Source organism: Gymnoscopelus braueri (genome assembly GCF_963280865.1).
Source record: "Gymnoscopelus braueri genome assembly, chromosome: 5".
Taxonomy (NCBI): Eukaryota; Metazoa; Chordata; class Actinopteri; order Myctophiformes; family Myctophidae; genus Gymnoscopelus; species Gymnoscopelus braueri.
The window spans coordinates 30,689,219-30,714,051 of NC_137606.1; the positions used below are offsets into that span (position 1 = coordinate 30,689,219).

The window sequence follows — 24,833 nt, forward strand, 5'->3', positions numbered from 1 at the left end:
GCCAACAGAGAACTCTCTACCAACCTCTGGGAGCCCATGGCCAGCTGGGGGTCAATGTGGCGCTGGCGCAGGGACATCATACTGGGAGCTGTGGGCACAAAATGACAGCATCATTAACAATTACTCATAAATAAAACGTGATCTCACGACAATTAATACAAATGGGACACGCTATGGGAGACAAGTGGTAAGAGACTTAATTTCTTTAATGCTTGTGGTTTGCACATCTGTTAATCTTATGTATTTTATTTTGTATAATGTCATATTTTGTATTCTCATGTTTTTATAGTGTGTGCATCTTCTATGGACCCCAGGAAGGTTAGCTGTCGCCCCGGCGTCAGCTAATGGGGATCCATCTAATAACAATAAACAATGGGGCTTTGAAAAGTAAAATGCTATCTCCTGAGTTCAATATGCCAAATCTATCTAAGGATGTTTTGATTTGACCAGGAACACCATTTCATTATGGGTAATTATTTTTGATATATTATTTGCAGACTACAAAGACTTGAAGAACTCCACCACTTGAGTCTTATGCGTGCCACTGCATTATGGACAAAATTAACAAATACAACATAAGGAGAGAGCTTTGGGGATGGTACTGAAAAGGTTAAAAGTCTTGCTTGTCTTGTTAAGTGCATCTGCAGGAAAGGATTAAGTGAAGAAATAGACATTATACCCTTGCAAAAAACAAATTGTATACAGAGTGTAGAGGGTGGTGGATAGATAAAGAATCAATCAAAGCAAGCAGTGGAAGACAAGGTCAGGGATGTGAATGAACCAGGCATTTAGTTAGCATTTGCTTTCAGCCGATTCCATCTACATGACCTTGTGCCATTAATAGCAGAATTAGGTGCTGTGTAGCTTTGACAGGAATGACTCAAGGTAAGAGATAAGGATGCCGAACTCAGGACGGAGTTCGACCATGAATACAGTAAATGGCCAACCAGAGTATTTCCACAGGGGCTGGCAGTCTGAACCCACAGACCACATGTCACTGGCTCTGCGTTCCGGTAACCAGGTTGAATCTGTCGTTGGCCAATGACACAGTGGTGGAAGCCAAAGACCAGAAAAGTAATGGAGGGAGAGAGGGAAGTCAAATAAGGAGTGTAATCAGTGAGGATAAAAATAGACTTACTCACTAGTCACTACTGCAGTTGTTCAGCTGTACAACTTTCCTCAGCAGTAAGTCAACCCTTCTGTTTGTGGCAAGTTCTACCATAACATTATTAACAGTATTGCCCAAAAAAACATATTGATGCTCAGGAATTGTAAAATAAAATATCAGTCAATATAGTTTTTGTAAAGAATAACAATTTGTAAAACGTGATGGCTTGGCATATATATATATATAGTAATCATTTTCAATGTAATGGTTCTCTGAAGACGGAATATTGGGATATCAGATATTGCTTACATAATCCATGTTGCGTTCTACCTTACTTGTTCGACCAACAACAAAAGCCAAGGAGCACAAATTACGACACAACCACTAGAAATACATCAGGACAAACATTTTGGTCAATAAGAAGCATATATTTCATCAAAGTTGCATTCCATGAACATTGTCGTTGTTGCACATAGTTCTACCAAACCATCCTCTATTCTTAATTGGGTGTCAAGCACAGAATGACCCAAAATGGAACATGAAATACATACTCACTCAGCTTGAGATAAAAACAAAACAAAAACACAGTTTTGTGAAGTTACAGTTTATATATTACAAGATGACAACACACACAATCCCAATAAAAACAGGGAGGCCACAGTGATAAATTCAGGCAATGATTTGTTTTTTAGTAATAATTTTTTGATTTCCCCTGTAGGCCCGTGGTGTGTTTAGGGGTTCGTCTGAGCGATTCGTATGAAGTCTTACATTGCAGAGGTGCGGGCGGCATCATGTCCTCGTCCATGTCGTCCAAGTCGTCCGTCATAATGAAGTGCTGCGGTGTAGCGACTCTGCCTGAGTGCATGAAGCTGGGATCCAGGTTCAAGGATGAGGCTAAAGTAGGAAGCCCTGGGTTGTTGACAATGGTAAACCCCGTGAGGAACTCAATCTGCTGCCAGCGATGCAACCTCTCCCGCAGAGCAGCAGTCACCTCACCCAGGGCCTGTCTAGAGGGGACACAGAGAAGGTGACAGACAGAAGAAATGAGTAATAGCATTGGAAAATGGACCGAAAGGCCACTTAACTCTCTGTCTGCCAAGAACGAGTTATCACGAGTATTTTTCGGAATTCCCTGGCTGCCAAGAACGAGTTATCACAAGTTTTTTTTACTTTTATAAATCTTATATATATATATATTACTTATATATATCATGATCTGAAGATTTGCTGCTCCATTCACTTCTTGTTTAACTTATTACTGAAAAAGGCTGTATCTCGGCTCCTGAGCACTTTCTTTCTTACAAAAAAAAGAAAGAAATCGCTGGCAGTGGGCAAATGCGGCCAGAAATAAGTCTGGCAGTGAGAGAGTTAAGCCCTGTACAAAAACTAAAGTCTGAATATCCGATCTATAAACTCGCAAATTAGTTTTTCACCTGTAATGACATGCCCAAAATAGGGAATAAAATGGTTTATACTCTTGACAGACAGGGATGCAGCCATGCTTGAACTTTGCTCAAGTAACAGTTTACTGCATTGTGAAACTTATTCTGAATCTTCATAATATTTTTCCTGGCATGTTATCAGTTTCCAGAGCAATTTGACCTCAATGACAATGCTTGCAATCACTAGCGCTGGAGCCCACAAGCTGCCGTCTGAACAACCACATTGGATAGAAACCTTATGAGTAAAATATACCACAGGCCACTGGAATGCAGCAGCACTCTGATCCAGAGCCTAGGCTTCTGTTTTCTTTTCTTTTTTCATACCATATATCTGGCCAGGGGTTGCAGCTTTTGGTATACAAGTGATGGGGTGATTTTATAATGCAATTTGTTTATTTTGATTCTCAAATCGAGCAAATTAGCAAAACATTAGTGAAACAGTGTCTTGGTCAATTAATTCAAATGTGTCATCAAACTCATATTTACTTTGCTGTCAGGATTTTGTGGTCCACGTCATCGAGGGAGGAGCTGTGTGCCACGTGGAAGGTCCCAAACAGGGTGTTCCTCTTCTTCTTTATCTTCTCTGCCTATGAATGCAGGAGGACAATTTTACATTCTGTTCTATCTCTAATCTTAGGTAAACAATGCAACAGGAGCACACACCAGGAGCACACACCAGTAGTGAAGAGGTGCTGACCACGGGAGATATATAAATGTTGCAAAGATATGAGGTCGCACAGCTCGTCGCCACGATGCAATAAACTTTTCTTTTTTTAACATGTCAACACAATATAGTTCTTCTTCAGGGTATGAAGAAGACCTAGATTGTGTCGAAACGTTGGTAAAAAAGAAATGCATCATGGCTGCGAGCTATGCCATCTCTAATCTTAACCACTTAAAACCTCTATTCTTAGAGAACCAGACTTGAGTTTCAACTGTACTTTGATGCTTTTCCCCCCATCTACACCAAATGTCCTTGCCAAAAATAGTCGATCTACAAGCTCACAATGAACGCATTGCAAGCTTGTAGACTGGCTATTTCTGGTGAATGTTCCCCCGAGAATAATGATGCTGGGGTTAAAGTGGTTAAAAGATGAATCACATCCGATTGCTATTATAAATTTAGGACCCAATATTATTCCTATGGTCTAAGACCAGTCAGTATTTCCCCACATGAACAGTTCTCCCTAGGGGCCACAAATGTCAGTACTAAGACTCAGACCACTGATGCCATCAAGATACAAAATGCAAATATAAATAGAGCTAATTTAGTCGATCCACAGAATATTTTAATCCTCAAGTTAAATACAGCACTTGCATTATCTTTGGTGGAACACATTTTAACACTTGATGCCATTATCATTTAATGTATTATTTCTCTGGATATAGAATAGAGTCTTTCGAATGCATTATATTAATTAGAACTTTGTAAAACATTTTGAAAAATTAATTATTAAATTATTAAATCCCCTTTTAAGGGTATGATCTTACCCCTTCTTTGGCTATCAGTAGCTGTTTCTCAGCATTCTGCTTCTTGATATTGTAATACTGCACCTCCACCTCATGGGTGAGCTGCAACCACTTCTGAAGTGAGTCAGGGGGTGACCAGCTACTCCGTGACTCCAGCTCTTTCTCTGCTTTTTTCAGAGCCATGCGCACCTACAGAAAATACCAAGCAGTAGGTGACAAAAGTCAGAAGAAAAGTAAACAACTGGATCTGGAGAATATAGTTTACAGTTTTCAAAAAGAAAGAAAGGGTTAAACACTTCTGACAGACAGTAGGAGTAATGCAATGCAGGTAATGGACATTATGTTTTTATGATATTAATAAAATGTTACATCAACATAATTGATGCATCTTAAAGTAATGCTTTCTGGTTCTCCACTTTCAAGTGGAACATTTTTATCCCTCTGCTTTCTAAACATTCTAAATTCTATATCACCAGTACGTGCTAAGTGTCTGTAATTCTGAGGTTGTAGGCCCAAATAAGAGCAAAGTTTTGGCCACTGTCAACTAGCAGAAATGATTAAGTGCACCACTCTGATTTTTCATAAGCTGCAAACTATTAGTTAATCTTACTAGTTTTGCAAGTGACACAAACTGCAACACAACATCTTCAGAATGACAACTGTGAGCCCTTAGCACATAAACAATATATGTAGTACATATTGTGCTCACTTTAACATCTTTTTAAATGTGCTTTTTTTCCCTCCATCTCTACTTTTCCCATTAATGTGCAAACCACCCCTTGACATCACTGCTTTTTTGGCGCAATGTGGTCTAGATTTGCCTCAATGCCTGTGGCATCAAAGGTTGTGAGTTGCAGCCCAGAGTGGTGGCAATATTTTGTGTGAATATTTTGCTCTTCCCTGCTCTTCCAATTACAGTAATCGTTCTCCTCTTATTCTTAATTTGTCTTGCTCTTCTTCCACAACTTGACAATTGAGGTTAGCAGTGGTTGCATCACCGCAAGAAGGTACATGTAGGTTCAAGGCCTTTCTGTGTAAACTTAAGTATTTTTTCTTGTTAGAATTAAACTTGTAATGTTCTTCTTCCCATTATTTTTCTTCAGTAACTATATGTGCCTGGCTCCATCCCATTTCTGCTATTATTTGTTTAGATTATTTTCTTAAACCATCTATTGAATTAAATTCAGATTAACAGTGTCTCAAACTGACTAAGATGTTGGCTGTTATATTAAGGGCAAGACCACTTTGGTAGAGGTTTGGGTTATGTAGTTACCTTGCCATGATGTAACTCCAAAGGTGGACAAGAAATTTAAAAAAAATTCTCCATTGATTAGAAATTGATCATTCTAAATCCTCCTCATTGACTTACATTGTACGATGAAACAGCTGTCAAAGAAACTCTTTTAGCATGTAAAAAAAAGTAAACAAAGTTGATTCAGACAATATAGAACATCAACAAACCCAGTAGTTATTTTTTTTTAATAAAAATGTTAACTTCCTGTTGATTTTGCATTTTTTATTAGGAAGAAAACCCGGACTGGATCCGCGGATCCGGATCTACAAATAGTAAAATCAACAGGAAGTTGTCATTTTTATTAAAAAAACAAACAGTACTGGGTTTGGTGATGTTCTATATTGTCTGAATCGGCTTTGTTTGTGTTCGTTTACGGGCTAAAGGAGTGACTTTGAGAGCTGTTTCACTGTACAATTTAAGTCAATATGAGCATATTTTGAATTATCAATTTTTAATCAATGGAGCAATTTCTTTTTGTCCACCTTTGGGGTTACATCATGATAAGGTAACTACACAAACCAAACCTCTACCAAAGGGATCTTGCCCTTTAACTGGCTGGTAAATAAGCGGTAAGGTCTGTTTATTTGAGTGGGCAGTGCCGTTTCTTTGCCGGCCAAATCCCTGATGGCAAATGAGTTGAGTAGGTGTATTTATACCAATACTGAACCTTTTCAATCTGAACATACTGTAGAGCTGCTTCACTGGAAACTGGTACAGATTATTCGGTTACCTTGAGAATTTTATTCTAGATCTGTCCTACACATTTCCTAACTGAGCTTCTTGTACAACCCCTCTCTCCAACAGTACAGCAACAGCAGAACTGTCTATACCTAGTTTTTCCATGACAGTATGTTGTGATGTTACCTGATCTAGCTCTTCCTCTGCATATTTCTGTCGGCTCAGCTCATTCTCTGTGCCTTCACGCAGCTCCTTCAGTCGCTGGGCCTCCTGCTTGGCAGAGTTGATCTCATCCCTCAGCTTCTGCTCCAGGTTGACCTTCTCCACCTCCACCGTACTACGCTCCTCCTGGGCAATCTGCAGCCTGAAGGAGACACAGGGGTCAAACAGATACACTTTAGATCGTTAAAAATACTCTGGTTGCTTGCTTCACAGACAAAAGCAAAATAAATAGCCTTTCTCTTCATCGTGTTTCAGTGACGGTGTTACTGTAGGGTTAATCTGAAATGGCATTGTAACACACTCTGGGGGCAATGCTGCAGCATTTTTCTATTGTCTTGGATATTAAGCAAGAAATGCAAGTGAGAAATAAGAAACCTGCATCAGCGATGCATCACCGGAATCATTGGCTAATGTGCAGAAGTCAATGGGCTTTGGCCAGCTGCCAGAGAGCTCACAGAAAAGTGACATCAGAGACAGCAAGGCCAAAAATGGGAGGCCTTGTGACACAGCTGTCAGCATGCACTTTGTAATATCCAACAGTCCTGTAGTGACTCGCATTTGATGTATTGTGTCTGAAATAATAATAAAAACAGCCAATAAATAATGCAGAATTGGCATAATCATCCATCCGTTACAGTATATTTAATCTTGTTGGTCAAAACGTATACTAATTTAAAAAAAAGAAAATGTTTCCTCTGTAGCACTGAGATTTTATAACACAATCAATAGAATAATTTCACTGCAAAGTAAATAAGGCACAGGGATATTACACCACATCAACAAAAACCTTAAAGCACATTGACACTTTGGTAGAGGTTTGGGCAGTGTAGTTAGTATTTATTTAACTTGTCATGATGTAACTAGTCCAATTGGTGAGATATCTTAGCTCTTAGCTCTAAAATAAAAATGGCAACTTTGTTGATTTTGCCATTTGAAGATCCGGATCCACAGATCCAGTCCGGGTCTCGTTCCTGCTACAAATGGCTAAAATCAACAAAGTTGCCTTTTTTTTTTGTTGACATAATAAGTTGACATAATAAAAAAATATTAAAACAAAAGGCTGAATAATATCAGCCGGCATACTGGGCAAAGACAACCCAGGTACTTGGGCTTTGTGATGTTATACATCGACAGAATCAGCCTTTTTTGTTCATTTATGTACTAAAAGAGTGACTTTGAGAGCCGTTTCACCATACAATGCGAGCAAGATATCTCACCAGTTGGACTAGTTACATCATGACAAGGTAACAATACACAACCCAAACCTCTACCAAAGTGTCATTGCGCTTTAACTACCTTAGTCCCATCCCATCAATTATTTTTATGATTGGCATATCAAACTATGTAAAAAGGAAGATACAATCAGCACTCTCTATATAATTCTAAGGAGTCTTTTTTAATAATGTCCACAGCTGCAGTCTACCAAACAGAGTAACAGACACGTTTCGGCACGCAGGCCTTTGACAGTGTTAGTCTGACTAACACCCAGTATGTTCTTGAACTTTTCCAGACTGTCCTTGAGATGAGCGAGCCTTTCCCTTGAAGTGAGCCACAACAAACTATGCTCATCATCTAATCTCAAATTAAAATATAGCTGCAAAGCAGCAATTTGGAAGTTCAGTCCAACACAGACTGTGAAGTTGAAAGTGGCAAGAGGTCTAGACTTTTGTCAGTTTTGGACACCTGTATAATCAGGTTTTTTTCTTTTTTTCTTTATGATCGGACAGATGCTCATTCATTTATGGCCAAATGAGTGCCAGGCCATATTCGTGCAATGCATTTTGGGGATTTCTGGTGCATGTTGGCATTTTTTATCAGGTCACAGAGAGTTGAATTTTTTTTTACTTTTGGTGAAACGCTGCGCTCATCACTGTCATCACTGAAAAATCGCTCCACCCTCAAGTGCTCTATGATGAGTGTTTTAGAAGAGCACTTTGTGTTTTCAGCTGGGAAAAAAATGCTTTGGACACGCGGCCAACACAAATATGTACTTAACACACTTAACTGGTTGAGCCAGAATGAAATAATTAGGCACCATGTTGTGTATGGGAATTTCTTTTTTAAATGTGTGAAATTTGTCCTCAGCCTTCCTGTTGTTGATAATCCTATCAACAATTATGGGGTGGGGGGTATTCAGGACCAGAGAACAGGCAAGATACAAGGAATAATATTATTTTTCCTGACACTAGGGAGCAGTAAACACTTCCTGTCAAGCCATCATTGACGGCTGAGGTAGCCGAACAGTGCAGAGGCCCAATGAAAGGTGATCCAGATGGCAGAGGATGGAAAATGTGGGCAGTGGACGGTCCTGCTAATGCCTTCGACCCTGACCTCTGTCATTCTCTACATAAAGACTCATCAGCTCTGCCTGTGCTAGCAGCTCTACAAGGAGGAAGTACATCTAAATGGTTTTTCATTTGCTCTGCATTGCAGGATTCACAAGGACTCAAACAAAATGTCTGCAGATTTGTCTGTGGTGGGTTATTGTTTGAAACAAATACACAAGGTTTTATTTGCAGGTTATTAATATAGATTTTGTATTCAACGTGTGCTATTGATGTTGTGTAGGAAAATACATCATAATGTCTAGAAGTCAGCAGTATTTGCAATTTGACGAAGGGACAGAGACGGTTCTTTCCTGTCTGTGTGCACGCCACACTTAATCTCACCGGAAATTAGTGCTGGAGCTGACATGTTAAGCAGTTATACTTCACACCAGCTTGTGTTATAAAAGACACCCAGGAAACAACACGCAATACCGCTCTAGCCACAAAGCCACAACCTACTGTCTCCCAACAGGGAAGCCGTGACTATGCCATGCCACTTGATATGGCCACAGGATCTGCTTGAAGGTCTGCAAAGCGAGCAGCTGGCAGTAGGGATCAGGAAGAAAGGCACAGCTACAGACACAGAGGACATAACCCACCCCCTTCATGCACTCATGCTTTCTCTCTCTCTCTCTCTCTCTGATCCCCAGACAAATACTCTAGGAGAGATGCCAGCCTCTTGTATTTGCAGCCACAGCCACATAATGTATAATCAAATGTATGCCTTACAGATGCTCAACAGTTGCAATGCTTGACTGTCCAGATAAGGGGATCTCATTAAGGACATTTAAATGACCAGAGGCATAAGATAATGTATTTAAAATGATAGTAAAATGTGGGCAGCTGGTCTAATCACTGCAAACAGGGGCTCCATCTGAGTTGAAAACTCCCAAACCATGTAAAAACCAAGTATATCAAATGTTGTCCTATCCACTAGAGATATATTCAAATCAAGTCTTTCCCTTACTATTGCATGGGTAGCAACAGAGACACTTTACAGTCAACAGGCAGAGCATTAGGACCTGCTACATCCAGCACATACTGTCACACTGCCATGTCTGTCAGGAGGCACGGCGTTAATCTGTTCCAAGGCTACACTCGGCAGAGGAGAAGAGTCAGTCATAATAACCAACCAAAAATGGTAATACAACACACGTTACCAACTAAGCTAAAAGCGGAGTACATTGAACTCAATTTACAAACAGCTTTTGATGACTTGACAAAGCAGAGCTGGACATGCAGTATATGACATGACGTGGCAAAGGGCACACTAGGAGTAAATGTTAACCACTTTACTCTGTCTGTTCCAGTAAGATAAGGATGAGCCATAGCAAAGAACGAAGCCAATTCACTTCTATGCTTGTATCAGCGAGCATGAGTATATCCTTTGGTAAAACACCAGAGCAAAAAAAATAGATAAGCCATGCCAGCCATGCCAGTCTTTTAGTTTGACCTCCCTGGCTTGTCCTGGTGCAACACTAACACGGTTGGTCTGTAGTCAAGAGGCAGTTTGATCACACACAGAACAGCTGTGTGGGACATGATGTAATACCACGGGGAGAGGTATAATGGTATGGAAACAGAGCCGGGGTCATATGCTCAGCTCAAACACAGAGGGAAGGAACTTTGGATTAACTGACTAACTCCAAAACATGTTTATTGTCAGTCTAGCCGATAAACAATCATATAGCACTGCTATCTAATGAAAGAAAATGAAAAAAAAAAGATGGCTGCTTCATGGCCATGACTTCTATCATCTTTCTTTACTTAGGCAATGAGGCCTGAAAATATATTTGAAGTACTACAGTCAAAATGGCAGTTGCTGTACACATTTCTTATAATAAATGATAGTTTGTGTCCGTGCCAGATTTAGAGGCACATGACCTTAGGTGCATGCATATATACTGGATATGTACAGTACCTGCTACACCTATTGTGTACTGTATGTTGTCGAGCAGACAACAACATACAGTACGCATTATTTCCTCTGATTTTTCATAAATTAATGCCCTATTCCATGGGTTTTCAACTGATTATGAACCAGGGACCACCACCCTGACTGAGAATCAACCTGGGGACCACTGTTGTGTTGGGAGGGGGGATATGGGCGTGGTGTGGGGGGAAAAGCTTGAAATTAAATAATGACTGTTAAGGCCTTCATTTAATTTGTTAATTTGAGGTGAATTAAATCAAGCCCTTAACAGTCATTATTTAACTGAGATATGCTAGTGGTCCAGAGCTCAGAAAAGATTGAGAACCACTGATCCATTCCTTTCCCATGGTTGCCCCTATTCTGTTCTCTTAACCTTCCATATTAAACTCATGTTAACTGATTCATTGCAACATATGTATGAGCAAGCACATGCGATTGATATTGGCACATTTCCTACTAATGATGACTCAACCAGGTAAACCGGTACAGTTTCCCTTGAAATTCTAACTCCCATTTCGGTGGAAGTTCTTGACTTCCGACATCCAAGTAACTGACAACATTGATGCGTCATCATACATCATACTGTTTCTCAACTAGTGGTCGATAAAATAATAACTTTAAAAAACAATTACAAAGTGCTTTGTACACATAAATAAATACATTTGTGCAAGCTTAAGGGAGAAGTGAAGTTCTCACTAACTATAAACCCATTGTTTCAGAGGACAGATAGACACTAATATAACAAATGTAATATAATATAATATAACATAACACTGCATAACTATAAATTCCACAAACCTCATATGTTTGTCATCTGGACTTTACCAACCAAGTGCAGCCTAGTTATTTATTTCCAACAGCTAAAAAAAAATCTATAATACCAGATACAGTATAACACCATGTATTACCTACTAATGATTACTAAACCAGGTAAACCGGTACAGTTTCCCTTGAAATTCCAACTCCCATTTCTGTGGAAGTTCTTGACATCCGACTTCCAAGTAACTGACAACATTGATGCGTCATCATACATCATACTGTTTCTCAACTAGTGGTCGATAAAATAAAATATAATACAAATCTTCACTTTCCTACATTACTAAATGCATGGTCAGGGACCACATGCAATACCTTCACGGACCACCAGTTGAAAACCCATTCCCTATTCTATACTAAATAATGCAAAGTGTTTTGAGCTTGTAGACATGGTATTTGTGCAAATGTTTACACATTTTCACCTATAATGACATGCCCAAAATAGGGATGCCAGGTTGAAAGTCTGTTTGTGGGTTTTATAAATATTTAACAAATGAAAACAAGAGTTTTTGACTGAATATGAACTACTGGAACACAGGTAATTTTTTTCCCCCATTTCCGGAAGTAAAGGTTTTGGACGATATGCTTAATTGTATACTGTGTGTGTGTGTGCTGAAGATTCATAAAGTATGTGAAGAAAATAAATAATATGGCCATTGGATGAGGGGTTGCAATGGCAATTAAATGATCAGCTGATGCAGGAGGCTTGACCATGTGCATGAATACAGCATGGGATCAAATTTAAGAAGTATTAACAGTCTACAAATTTCAACCATCTGTAAAATGCAGTCAGTGAAGAATGTGTGCTATCATTTGCCAGCCAATTATTCACAGTCCTGTTCTCACAGCCCAACAACAGTTTTTAACTTCCTCTTTGTGATGAATAGGCCTCTCTGTACATGAACTATCTGTGAAAGTTGCTATGACAACACACATGACTAAATACTATGGGAAACCGGTGTATCCTTGTAAACCGGTTTCACTACATGCAACTGTTTCGGCAATCTTCTCAAAGAACATGACTTTTTGTGAAATCTGATTACATTGTGGCTATTAGCACGTGTATGGGCTAAGCTCCACATATTTCAGAAAGACTAACGGTATTGACAATGATAGCCGTTTGTTTTACTACTGCGATTACTAGCGGTTGTTTAGACGGCTGGTAATCTGAACACTGCTAATCTGGACACTGTGTTCCGACGTAAAAATAACACAAAAAAAAAGGTACAATGCAGCGAGGAAGGTGTTAAATGTACAAATGTATGCCATGGAGAGACATGCTGGTTCATGTGAGTAAAGGAGCGCACATCAGTGCTGCAGAGGTGCAAACCACAGTGAGCTGAGGGAGATCAACATTAAAAAGGAAGTCACACAACTTATACCCAGGATGCTAAAAATAATTCTAATAAACACACCAACGCTATTAAAATTATTTTTGCATTGTGGCTAGGAGTTGTGCGACTTCTTTTTTTTTATTTTAAATGTGCATAATGCAAAAATAAAACGTGTGTGACACATTTGTAAAAGACATGTGGTCGGGGTGCAGCAGCTTGTGTTGTGCATTGGTAGGAAAAAACCCTCACTTCTGTTGTAGGTCATGCAGACTCTGTTCAGCCCTCTGCAAACCCTCCAGGTCTCCCATCATCTTCTTCATGTGGTCCTTGGAGTAGCGGTTCTGGATGTAGGCAAACCAGCAGCCACCCATGCCGATGACTATTGACACCACCAGCATGAAGTCTTTCAAGTGATTGTGTCTATTCACTGGGGAGGACAAAAAGAAGACATGTGTTTAGCATGGTATGTACAAAGAAACTCGAGCTGCTTTACTGTGAACCACTTTGTGTTCACCAGTGAGCAAAATCAATCCATTATTATTCATCTTTAACCCTTTAAGACCTGAGGCGATTCTTAAAAATGTTTTCTAAATCCTAGCAGTTTTTATTTTATTTTATTAAAAAAAAAAATTTACGATTTTTCAAAAATAGCAGATCTACAAGCTCGTAGCGCGGCACTCGGTGCCGCGCTATGAGCTTGTATATCTGCTATTTTTGAATAGCCAAGGAAATCTAAAGTGACACAGATGCGTTCCAGGTCTTAGTGGGTTAAATAACGGTTTTGCTATGGCCTCATCATACTTAACTGTCCAGATGTCACGGAAATAGAAGGTATTAGTAGTACAGCAAATGTTGGTTGGAGTAAGGGGGCGCCAAACTAAAAGACCAAGCTAAAGCCAGCTTAACGCAATCTATTTCTAGACTGGTAACTGATGCTGATAAACAAGTACGGGAATTATGACATTTTGCGAGTCAATGACTCAAACCATTGCTCTCTCATTGTTGTCCCCCAACAGCTGGGGAGTGAAGCGTTAATATCACAACGTTGTTATGTCACAATGGTGTCATCCTATGTAACCCATATAGCTGTTGAATTCCTGGGAGTCACGGCACAGACAGGCAATCCCCAAAACCCTTAGATGTATACATTTTTCAAACATGGGGAACTATTACAAATGCAATGTTTGCTGAACCTGGGGGCTGACCAATGCAAGTCAACGTTGTTTACTGACTGACTGAGTGACTCCCCATTGTTGAAACACACGTGTAACTGACCACTACGGATGCTACTATAACTATATTATATTATACTAGACTGAGTGATGAAGTTACAGCATTGGTCGGCCAGTTGGCCTAATAATGAATTAGCCAATGATAGAGCAATCGCACCTCCAGGCTATGGGATGTCTATTGCAAAGAACAGTGGTGGCTTGCCTTGAAACTATCTCTATTTCATCTATAGTACAGTTTCAGATTACATTTTACACGACAAATGGCCATGCAGTTACTCAATCTGGATTTCACACCTACAATTGTTAGTTTAAGTTTGTTATAACTAGTAGTGTAGTACCCATTCCTTAGTGCAGTACCCGTTATCAGAGTATCATAGGCCAGCCTCTGATGTCAGTCTTGTTAAAAAGGAAAATGGTCAAAAATCAAGAAACGGATAATATTAGCGTCAGAGTCATTTGTTGAAAAATAGCAACTTCAACAGAGCCGGTTTCACAGTCATACATTAGATGATCCATCTACTGTATACATGCTGAAATCAATTTGGTCTGGTGGTCACCTCCAATGAGGCACTACTGTAACTTGTATTATGTAAAATTATCAGATTAATTGATAAATGTTCGCTTGATACTATAAATAACCACAACATTAAAAAATAAATTACAATACAATTAAAACATAAAAATAAATACTCACATTTAATTGACAGCCTGTTTTGGGAGAACCTGTGTATTAATTAAGAAACAGCAGTAGCTTCACTATATAATTTTTTGTTATTAGATGTCACACTGTTTAACTAACATTGTTGTGCTCCACATCTGCCATTGTGGTTTACACTTATGCTGAGTGAGTGCAGTTAACCCTGAGTAAGGCCTGTGTCCACCAACACATATTTCTTTCCTGAGCACAGGGTATGTTTTGAATTGTTTTCAATGGGAGCGCCGCATATTCTATGTTGGGAAACATCAGTAGCATGACGAAGCGCTGAGCTTCTATTCTGTGTTGTGGGTTCACGTCTGGCATTTTTATCTGGTCTTATATATTTTCACTTTTGGGCATTTGGAGTGTTTTAGAAGATCAAGAGTTTTAGGACACACAGCTTTATACTTCATTGCATGTAGGTGTCGCGCACTGAAAATAGCAGCATCTACAAGCTTGGGCAATATATTGTCTATTTCCGGTGTGCAACCCCCACACACAACTAACAAGTAGGCTACCTTTTGCTTGCTGCTCTGTGTCACCAACTGAAACTTATCCAAAGTTTAGTTTAGCCTTCAGAACTGAAGACAATACAACAAATAAATGTATTAATTAAATTTGTCATCTTTACTAGATGTGTTTTTTACAGATTCACCAATCAATAAATCCTATTTGGCTTTATTTTTGGGAGGGAATACATCTCAAACAAGCACTTTTCATTTCCTGGAGTGGGACGAAAAGGAAGACTTGCCTGTCTGGATAAGATCAAAGAGGACACGCACTATAACAAATGAACCTAGCCGACCGTGTTCCATACTGACCATTATTTATAATGAACAAAGTCCTCCCTTGGCTACTTTCAGCACATAAACCAACATCTCTTTCCATGAAATACAGCTCCATTTTCATGTCTCCACTGTAAGGTAATGTGAACATCATTAGGCCTCTAAGGCTTGCCTGCAAAGACCTGCCAAGAGGAGCGTGTGTATTCCTGTAGCCATGTCTACACAATCCAGAACAAACACAGGTAAGTAAGAGCCAACAGAACTTCAACAGTGACTCTTACAGAGTTAGAGCAGCACAAGTAAAGTCACTGGAGACACACAAAGAAGCTTTGCTGCAAAACTCAGAACTTGACTCACATAAAAATATTGGTCAAGTTTCAAAAATCTTGCCTAATTACTGTGGTTACAACATGATCTTTTCTAGTCCATTTCTAATCTGTGTAATTTGCTACTTCCCAACATACTGCTTCACTGCCCTTAAGGAATGCTACCAACAGTCCAATGTGACATTTAATCATCCATTACACGAGGAAAGACAAGCTTTAAACATGTCTGCCCTATTATGCCTTAGGCAGACAGTCCATTTTCATGTAAAATGAGGCACACAAAAGGTATGAATGGGTCCACTTTGGTTAAACCGCGTTAACCATTACACAAGTGTCCACTTCTATGCCAAATTTAGCATCAATCCATTGTAAGAGGTGTCTTAAAATGATGCTGTTAAATCCGGTCAGCCTATGTGACCATTAGGGGGACCTCCCTGGCTTTGAGGGCCTGTCAAGTCCACACAGCCCTCTAATGTCTTCCTCCAGCTGGGACTCGCTTACAAACACACAGCACAATGACACATGCCAGACGCAGCCGACTATGCACTTTCACTCCAAACGAAACCATCCTTTGAAATCGTCTTTCTTTTGAGAGTCATTTTGCCTCTTCTTAGTACCACAGAATTGTTTACATGTCTTTGCTTTCATTAACCCTCCCCCCACCCTCGAAATACGCACCCATACCATTCTTCCCATCTGCAAAGCTTATCCTATTCCTGCTCCAGGAAGGACAGCACACAGAACTTCAAGGGCCAGAGAAAGCCTTGGGGCCTTGAGCAACGTCATATTTTGTACAATTACATAATCCCCAAATATGGTTTTTGCCCTTTCATCCATGTTCACTGGTCTGAAACTTGGTATGGGATAGAGTAAAACACAGCATATCATTCACAAAAGCCCACAATAAGAAAAGCAATGTTTTATATGAAAAAGGAACTTCTTATTGACAAATCTGACATGTTTTCAGACATTTTCACACAACACTTGTACGTGTATAACTTCATAGCAAGGGGCTATGATATTGTTGCAGCAGCATGTACAGACAACAGGACAACAGCTCCACTGCAGCTTCTCTATTGTATTCGGGCTGAGTCACACTATGTCTGTTGAGACACACCCGGTAAAATCCTTAGGGGGAGAACAAAACTGTTGATGTTACAGAACAGATTCTGTTCCCAGGAAGAGATGCAGCAGCAAGTCTTTGTTGTGAAAGAGCAGAACCAGAAAGCTCACATTCTACAGTTGCAGACTGGAGCACTGATGGTGGATAAGGAGCAGGAGAGGATGAATAAAGTATTTATTCATCTGCATGCGCAGAGCGGCATGTCTAGAATACAGAGCAGCCTGGTTACCCCTCCGCAATAATTATGTTCCTAGGATGATCGGGGTATGACACAGCTTCTGATTGGCTGAAACGGGGTAGGGAGCGCTCGGCTGTGTCAGAGCTGGCCTTTTGGATGGGGCAATGAGCTTCTTTGCACTGGGTATATAACATCTTTAGATTTTTTCGTTTTACTTCTACACAATCTTCTGGAACATATTAGAATCTTTTCAAACCCCTTTTTGTAGTAAGGTTAATAAGAGGTCATTTTAATCCTGATGAAGGTCTGAGGACCTAAATGTTGATTATTATAATAAAGTATTTTTGCAAGTTCAACACAGTGAACATAGATTACATTATTTGATTTATCAAAAAAGTTAATGATAGAATAATCGCTAACAAAATAATCTATAGAGAATAATCGATAGTTGCAGCCCATGTACTGTATGTTAACACACAGGGCCTGAATTACGGCACGGGATTGCAGGAATTGCTTGTAATTTAATTGATTCCCGCAAATGTAGCACTTATAATACGGATTCCCGCACGCATTTACAACAATGTTCATATAATCAGCCAACGCGGAATCGCAGATGCGGGAGGACTGGCTGGAGCTGTATAGACAGACCATCAGTCTACCATTCAGTCTCTGTCTCTCTCCCTCTCTATCCAGAGCATCTGCCTCTTTCTGCAAGGCACAAGCCCCCCTGGACCTCCCCAGGCTAGGTTTATTTATACTCTGTCGTACGACAGTGTCATACACCAAAAATAGCCGATCTACAAGCTCACAGCCCGTTGTGACCTTGCGCTGCGTTTTGAGGTTGCAGAGCAGCTATTTTCGGTGCACGACACCATTATACAATAAAGAATAAATCAGGCTAAAAACATGAATCATCTGAAGGGAATCCCACTCAGTAAAAAAAACCCACTAGAACAAAGAGTACTGGCGCAGTACTTAATGTCTGTACTTGTCTTTCTTCTTCTGCAAATCTCTATTTATCTTCCCCCTTCCACTTGTCTGCATCTCGCATCTTTGTTCTGTACTCCTTTCCAAGGAGACATATACTGTGCGCACAGTTCTTTAAAATGTATATTAAAACTGTCCATACCCCTCCCTCTCCCTGATATAATCATGTGAACTCACTTTCAATGACCTCCTTCTTCTTACCAGCTTATTGTCTCCCTTCCCTTGTTCATTTCAAACTGACTCAACATCCTGCTTGGAAGCTGGTGACCTTTTTGTTTGTGTGTTTTTCTAATGAAAAACATTTAATAAAAAATAAATAAATGAAAGAAGTAATTGAAAAAACACAACCCCTCACAAGGACAATATCAGTCACCAGAACAAAGGATGCGTGTTTTCACTGTGTCTAACATGGTAAAATGGAGTTTGAAGTTACAATGGGCTTATATAGGAAGGGGGCGTGTCTAATAAAATGAATATCAAATATCTATTGAATCAAGCAACTTAAAAACGGTCTCAAAAGCCTGAGTAGATGTTAAAATGACCCCAAAAGTGTTTTAAAGTGAAATACCCCTTTAACACATCGGGTGCCAAACACAGTCTGAACCGTGTTTGCGCAGAGTAGCGGTCCGGTGCCGAACACGGTCCAGACCGTGAAATATGTCTTTTTGTTTTTTTCGTTTTTCTCCACACGGGCGGGGCTAGAGCAGCTCTGGGAGTACCCATTGTGATCTTGAGAAGGATAGGCCAGATAGATCACCGGAAACAAAAACATGGCTCCCATCCACTTCCTGTCTATTTCCTTCTTTAAAACACCTATATCTCCGAATCTGTTTCCGGTGGGGAAAACCGGTCATGCGCGATGCGCGATCCCCCCCCATTGTAACTCGCGAGTGAAATGTTATCGTTCCAGGCTGTAGCCAGGGTCATCGCGCAACATGAATGGATGTTTTTTTTTTACATGGATTTGCTCCTCGTGGAGTCTAGAGCCTTAAACAGCAAAGCGCAGTCAATGGGGAGAATGCTGGCACCCAACGTAAGTTGTTATGAAAAAATGCTGGCACCCAATGTGTTAAGGGCTTCCCTTATTGCCTGACCAGTGCCATGCACCCAGTGACTGCAAAGTCGGGACCCAATAATATACCACCTATCACCTCCCACAGCCTGAGCTTGGGGACCCAGACCCTGTGCTGGATTGACTGGATTGCTATTTCCCCTGGTTTGACACACACATTTTTACATATACTGTAAGGCAAATTTCCTAATTATTAGGTAGTACTTTTTTCCATCACTTACTCAGTGGGGCTCCAAAAAGTACAGTATCCAAGGCTTTGAGTTGCAACTTCTGGACATGGGTGCGATCCAGCATCTTTAGAATAGATATTGTCAACGTGCCATTCTTCACAGCTAGCCTGAAAAAGAAGAAAAGACAGTGAGAGTTTTTTTTCCCATGTGAGAATACTGGTGCTTCCAGCCGCAAAACCTACAAGCTAAACTTTAGGAGGGCATACCCAAATTTCGGACACCAGGAACCCTCAGTACCTGACATTAGGCCCGAAGGGCTTACGTGAAGGTAACCCCATAACTTTACCCTAACCATGACCAAACCCAAGCCTTAACTTACAAACACTGCCTAACCTCAATACATGCATATTAATCCATCAAAGGCACTTCCCCCAGGCAGATTGCCATGAAACTTGCTGAGGTCATCATGCTCCCTGGAAAATGAACTGTTAATATTTGAGTGACACCATAGCCTTTCCTTTAGTGCTACCCTCAGATCAAAATGACAACGTCGCACACAAATATCTCCGAATTTAACAGGAAAATTGAAGGATTAACCCTACTGATTTTGTTGCCCCCATGGCCTTTTATTTGCTATTGTTAATCGGTCAGAGAATATACAATATGCAATATGTAACCCCCCCCCATCCCGTAGTGACGTGATGTCTGATAAAAGCAGTTTAATTAATCACATATTCTACTGAAGATAAACTGTCACCTACCTCGGCATGGTAGTGCCATTAAAATGCATCTTGCGAAAGCCTTCCACGTACTGTGGCAGTTCCACATAGGTAATGAGCCATTCCACAACCTCATCCACTGTCCAGTTGTACACTGAGGGAAAGAAAGAAGATATATCTGCTGAAAAAACTTCGATCATTCTCACTCCTCCAAAACATTAAATATTCCGATTCAGGCAACATCTTCTCCATCCCAGAGTATGCAACTTGAGATTAGTGTAGACATCTGTGATTCTACTCAATACTTCATAACCGTGTACTATAATTCGTAAAATGAGCCAAGACAAATTCTCTGTCATAACATGCATGCATTGGCCAACTTTCAATAAAAACAGGGTAAAGAGATGTCTGCTTCAGTTAGCCCTGGGAAAAAGTCAATATTGTGGGTTGCAAGTGTTAATGTGCTGCATGTTGCTGGACTGAACAAAGACCCAGTTTCCAGGCTCAGAACCTCCTCTGAGCTCTGACAAGAAGCTGCAATGCAGGGTTATTCAAACAGAACCACAAGCACAAAAAAGGGTGGGGGGAGGGTAGAGGAAAGGGTGTGAAATGTCATGAGTGCAAGTATACAGTGCAGACATGATATCTGCAGTAAAAGGCTAGCTGAACAAAGATAACTAGAAGGAGGTGAGATAAAGTGTGTTATGAGAGACAGCGTGTTGTGTTGACAGATTCAATAATGCCCCCTTGAGTGGGTAAGTGTTCTGCACTTTGCATGACAATCGTGATATTAAGATGCCTCTGATGGAAGTGCCTTGCTTCACTGTAGATTGGGTGAGAAGGACCTGTGTGCCACCCTTGTTTTTTTCAGTCATGGGAAAAAAAATCTGAAATTTAACAGATGACAAATAGAAGTAGGGCTGCAACTATCGATTATTCTATAGAATAAAAGAAAATAGATAAGATAGATAGACGGACGGAGACGGACAGACAGACAAACAATTTTTATATAGAATCAATGTGAAAAGATTCTAATTGATTATAGTTTATAATCTACATTTATTGGTCCAATTAACTGTTGCAGCCTTATTGGAATTCATGATCCATTAATGGTACTGTATTAAAGACGTATACTGTATGTACTGTACAGGGTGTATTCTATGTTCTGTGTATTGTGTGTGTGTGTGTGTGTGTGTGTGTGTGTGTGTTCATTGAACATCATATGTAAAAAAAGATCACAAGCACTCAAGACTAGAATTAATTACTAAAAACAAATTCTCATAAGGACAGTCAGCATAGAGTTTCACTGTCTAAAAGCATTACAACCAACACTAACAATGAATGATTAGCCATCAAACAAACTGGGCAGAGCATATCAAAGAGGAATACTGAGTACAGAGTGAGATTCCATATAACTGAAGTCACTTATGAAAAGAAATGCAAACGTGCAAAATCTGCCTAGGGACAGGTTTTTGTTCAGCTAGAAAGGACACTACAACATGACGCCGTACCTTCAGAGCCCTTCCAAGCCCTCCACAAGTCCTCCACACTGATGAATTGATCATCCCCATGGAAGGTGTTGTGTTTGGCCTTGGGATCATGGTAGTTCAGATCCTCCCTAAGGAACTGTGGGACGACAGGGATGTTTGATAGTGGTGTTAGAAAGATCACATTTAGATAGACATAATCCTGTAGATTAGCTATTTTTGCCACGGGACCCCATCATACATCATAGTATAAAATAGGCTCAAGTGGTTAACAATAGAAAGTTGTAACTTCTCAGTTACCCATATCGACAGACCCCAAGATTCTCCTGCACAACATGTTATTTCATATTTAAACTGTGAGTGTGTTATGCATTTGATCTACTCTGTGGAATGTTTTATTTTTACCTCATTTGCACACATGCCTTTTAAACACAATCTTTTTTTAGCACTTTTTGCCAAATATGGGAAGGTGGGTGGAAAGATTAGTGCTAGTACATGGTTTTGGTTGAAGAGTCTCAATTATTAGACACATAATTCCATGCACTTCTTTGGACTTGTATTCAACTATTTCAATAGCAGTCTGCTCCATGCACCTTTTTCCACTATGCTGTTAAATAGCAGAAGCATAATTGCTGTAATTGGCCTCGATGCAGAATCTGAACACCCAGAGTGCACTCCATCCAGGTGGTTCTATATTAAATTGTTTCAAATATTACCAAATTATTTATTGTGACAACAAAAGGTGTGATACACGATAGCAGGCAATATGTGCCAATTATCTACTGAAGCCATCTCCTAGCTTTTGGGACAAATTATTTGGTGAGGCCAAATCAAATATAGGTCAATGATGTCTGTTATGAGGACTCCAAACAATTAGAGGAAGAGGCATGTTGTATGCACAATAACATGATATGTGACTGTCTAACTAACCACCTCTATTTAACAAAATAGTCACAGGTTAGTGTGGGCCAGCAATGTTCGGAATTCGCCAATCAGGCTGAAAAATCGGACAGATCGGACGGATCCGTCTTGATCACTTGACTAAAGAAATATGTACCAATTTGCGTGATGTTTTGACAACATTTGTAGGAGTAATATAAAAAAGATGTTTTGCAAAAATCGTCCTCCTGGTGGCGCTATAATAGGGCAATGTTGAAAGGGTGGCATTTGTTCCTAAAAGTAGTGCGAATGTGCATGCAAAGTTTCACTGCAATTGTACGAAAAGTTCATGATTTGGGCATTTTGTTCAAAACGGGCCACTGCTGTACACTTTAGATGTCAATCTTAGCCAATATGAAAAATCAAACAGATCGTCTTCATCACATGACTATAGAGATCATGTGTACCGATTTGCATGAAATTTGTATAAAATCTGAAGGGGTAATATCCAAAAATGTGTTTTACATAAGTGGGCCTTCTGGTGGTGCTATAAAAGGCAAATGTGAAAAACGCAGGGCAAAGGTTTTTCCTTGGCATCTAGGGAGTGCACATACAAAGTTTTAGGGCCACAGTGGCCACAGTGGAAGTAAGTCCTGCACTTTATGTTGTAGTTGGAGAGTATTGGCCAAATACATTTACCGGTACACATACTTGGAACGTGCCCTCTACATTTAACTTATCCTAACTATCAGGAGCATTGTCTTTCATTCTCGATTGTTTCTAACCAACGTGTTTGTATGATTAATGGGTTTATGCAATCTAAATAAAATAAAACTAAACACAGCCCTGGCTCATATCAAGAGAGAATGAAACTGGCAGGTGTGGATCCCACCCTCAGTCATATAGCAATCATTCTGTCCTCATTATTATTATCCTTTGAAACACAACAGGAACCAGGCCCATTGTCTTGAAGTGCTCTATAACCCTTTGAGCGGTCTAAATTGTGTCTTGGCTCAAGGCCACTGCAGATGAGTGCCTACTGCACTGTACTTGATTCCTAAACCTGAGCAGGCTTTATAATGCAAGTGTGTCTCCTCCAAAATTGTATAGCATGCAGCAGAAAAGCAGCTACTATTGTCCAGCTTTTAAAATACAAAATATTAAGCAAATGGGCATGGCGCTCGGCAGTCACCTCTTCAAGGCCCCATGGTGTAAGCAAGACTAAACTAGGCTTAAAAAGGGGGCTGCAGGCTGAGGTCCCCCAAACACTAGAATACTTCACTATTGTTTACACATAAGCTATGGTATTCGTATAATGAGCTTTAATTGCATTTTCAGGACAATAGCGCCATGAGGGCTACTACTGACATAAATAAGCTATAGCCTAGTTTATTCCATCATATTGTGTATTGTCTTAATGTTAAATGCTGATTTTTTTGGGGGTATTTAAGTTAAAAACTACACAAGGGCAACAAACATGACAGGTGCTGACCTCAGTACAAAGTGATGTAAGCAACACAGCTGCAGATAATAAAATGAATAATGTTGAATAATGGGTGTGTTATATTTAGGTGTGTCAATGTGCAAGTTTGTCAACATACTGTTGACTACTGTCAATACGTACACACCTAGAGTGGTGTAAGGAGAATGGTGACAACTCTGTTTTTTCACAACAATTTCCGGATCATGGTGCTTCTTTTTAGTTCCCAGAAGTTAGCAGAAAACAACACTAGCACCACAGTAGAGTTGCAGCAGAACAGACCATTTGTTTGAGACCACTTTTAAAAGGTAAGATGTTTAAATTATCATAATCAGATATGGTATATTAACCAAGATAAGAGGGCAACATTGGCTTAAAATATGTCACCAAGGCAGGTACCATTACTGTAGCTGTTCACACTCAAATATGAGAAAATTATACATTTCTTTTAAAGAAGATCTACAGTATTCATGTAACTAGATACTACATACTCTTGTCTCTCTACTCTGTCTGGGAACTGATTCATGTCTACACGAGTGACATGACGAAGTATTTTGGACTTCCATTGTCGTCACTCTCTCTTTACAGCACTCTGGGCACACCTAAATCTTACAACCCCATTATTAATTGTATTGTGTCACTACTATCATATACAAGTACAATAATTTATTTAGCAGCAGTGTGTGTGTGTGTGTGTGTGTGTGTGTGTGTGTGTGTGTGTGTGTGTGTGTGTGTGTGTGTGTGTGTGTGTGTGTGTGTGTGTGTGTGTGCTTACATCAGTGTACTAAGGTCAGCACCTGCCATGTTTTTAACTTTCTGTAGTTTACTTGTACAAGAACATTTGATACAAATTTGACCAACATTCCCTTTAAATATGTCAAGCAGAGCACTGAAAGTGATGGTATTAATTGGGGGACAATTCTCCACTTACATTGACAGCATGTTAATGGCATTATAGGGCCATTATTAACTAATCCCATTTACTATGGTCTTCTTAGAAAGAAAGGAATCCTCACTGATGACCAAGGATTACTGTAAGATTGATAATGAAAAGCCTGACAGTGCAACCATACA

At 39.9% G+C, this 24,833-nt stretch overlaps 1 protein-coding gene across 3 annotated transcripts in view; it reads right to left on the bottom strand.

The window, feature by feature from the left end:
- Positions 1–24,833, bottom strand: part of stim1a (stromal interaction molecule 1a) — a 37,566-nt gene that overhangs the window by 4,818 nt on the left and 7,915 nt on the right. For 2 of the 3 annotated variants that reach the window (XM_080428905.1, XM_080428904.1), the window contains exons 4-13: positions 21,425–21,539; positions 19,956–20,067; positions 19,246–19,361; positions 12,874–13,051; positions 6,179–6,356; positions 4,042–4,209; positions 3,037–3,137; positions 1,877–2,115; positions 948–1,028; positions 25–88 (exon numbers count right to left, since the gene is read on the bottom strand). In XM_080428905.1, coding sequence (XP_080285031.1) covers positions 25–88; positions 948–1,028; positions 1,877–2,115; positions 3,037–3,137; positions 4,042–4,209; positions 6,179–6,356; positions 12,874–13,051; positions 19,246–19,361; positions 19,956–20,067; positions 21,425–21,539 — 1,352 coding nt within the window. The remainder of the gene's footprint in view (positions 1–24; positions 89–947; positions 1,029–1,876; positions 2,116–3,036; positions 3,138–4,041; positions 4,210–6,178; positions 6,357–12,873; positions 13,052–19,245; positions 19,362–19,955; positions 20,068–21,424; positions 21,540–24,833) is intronic. The other variant, XM_080428906.1, reaches the window with a different exon arrangement.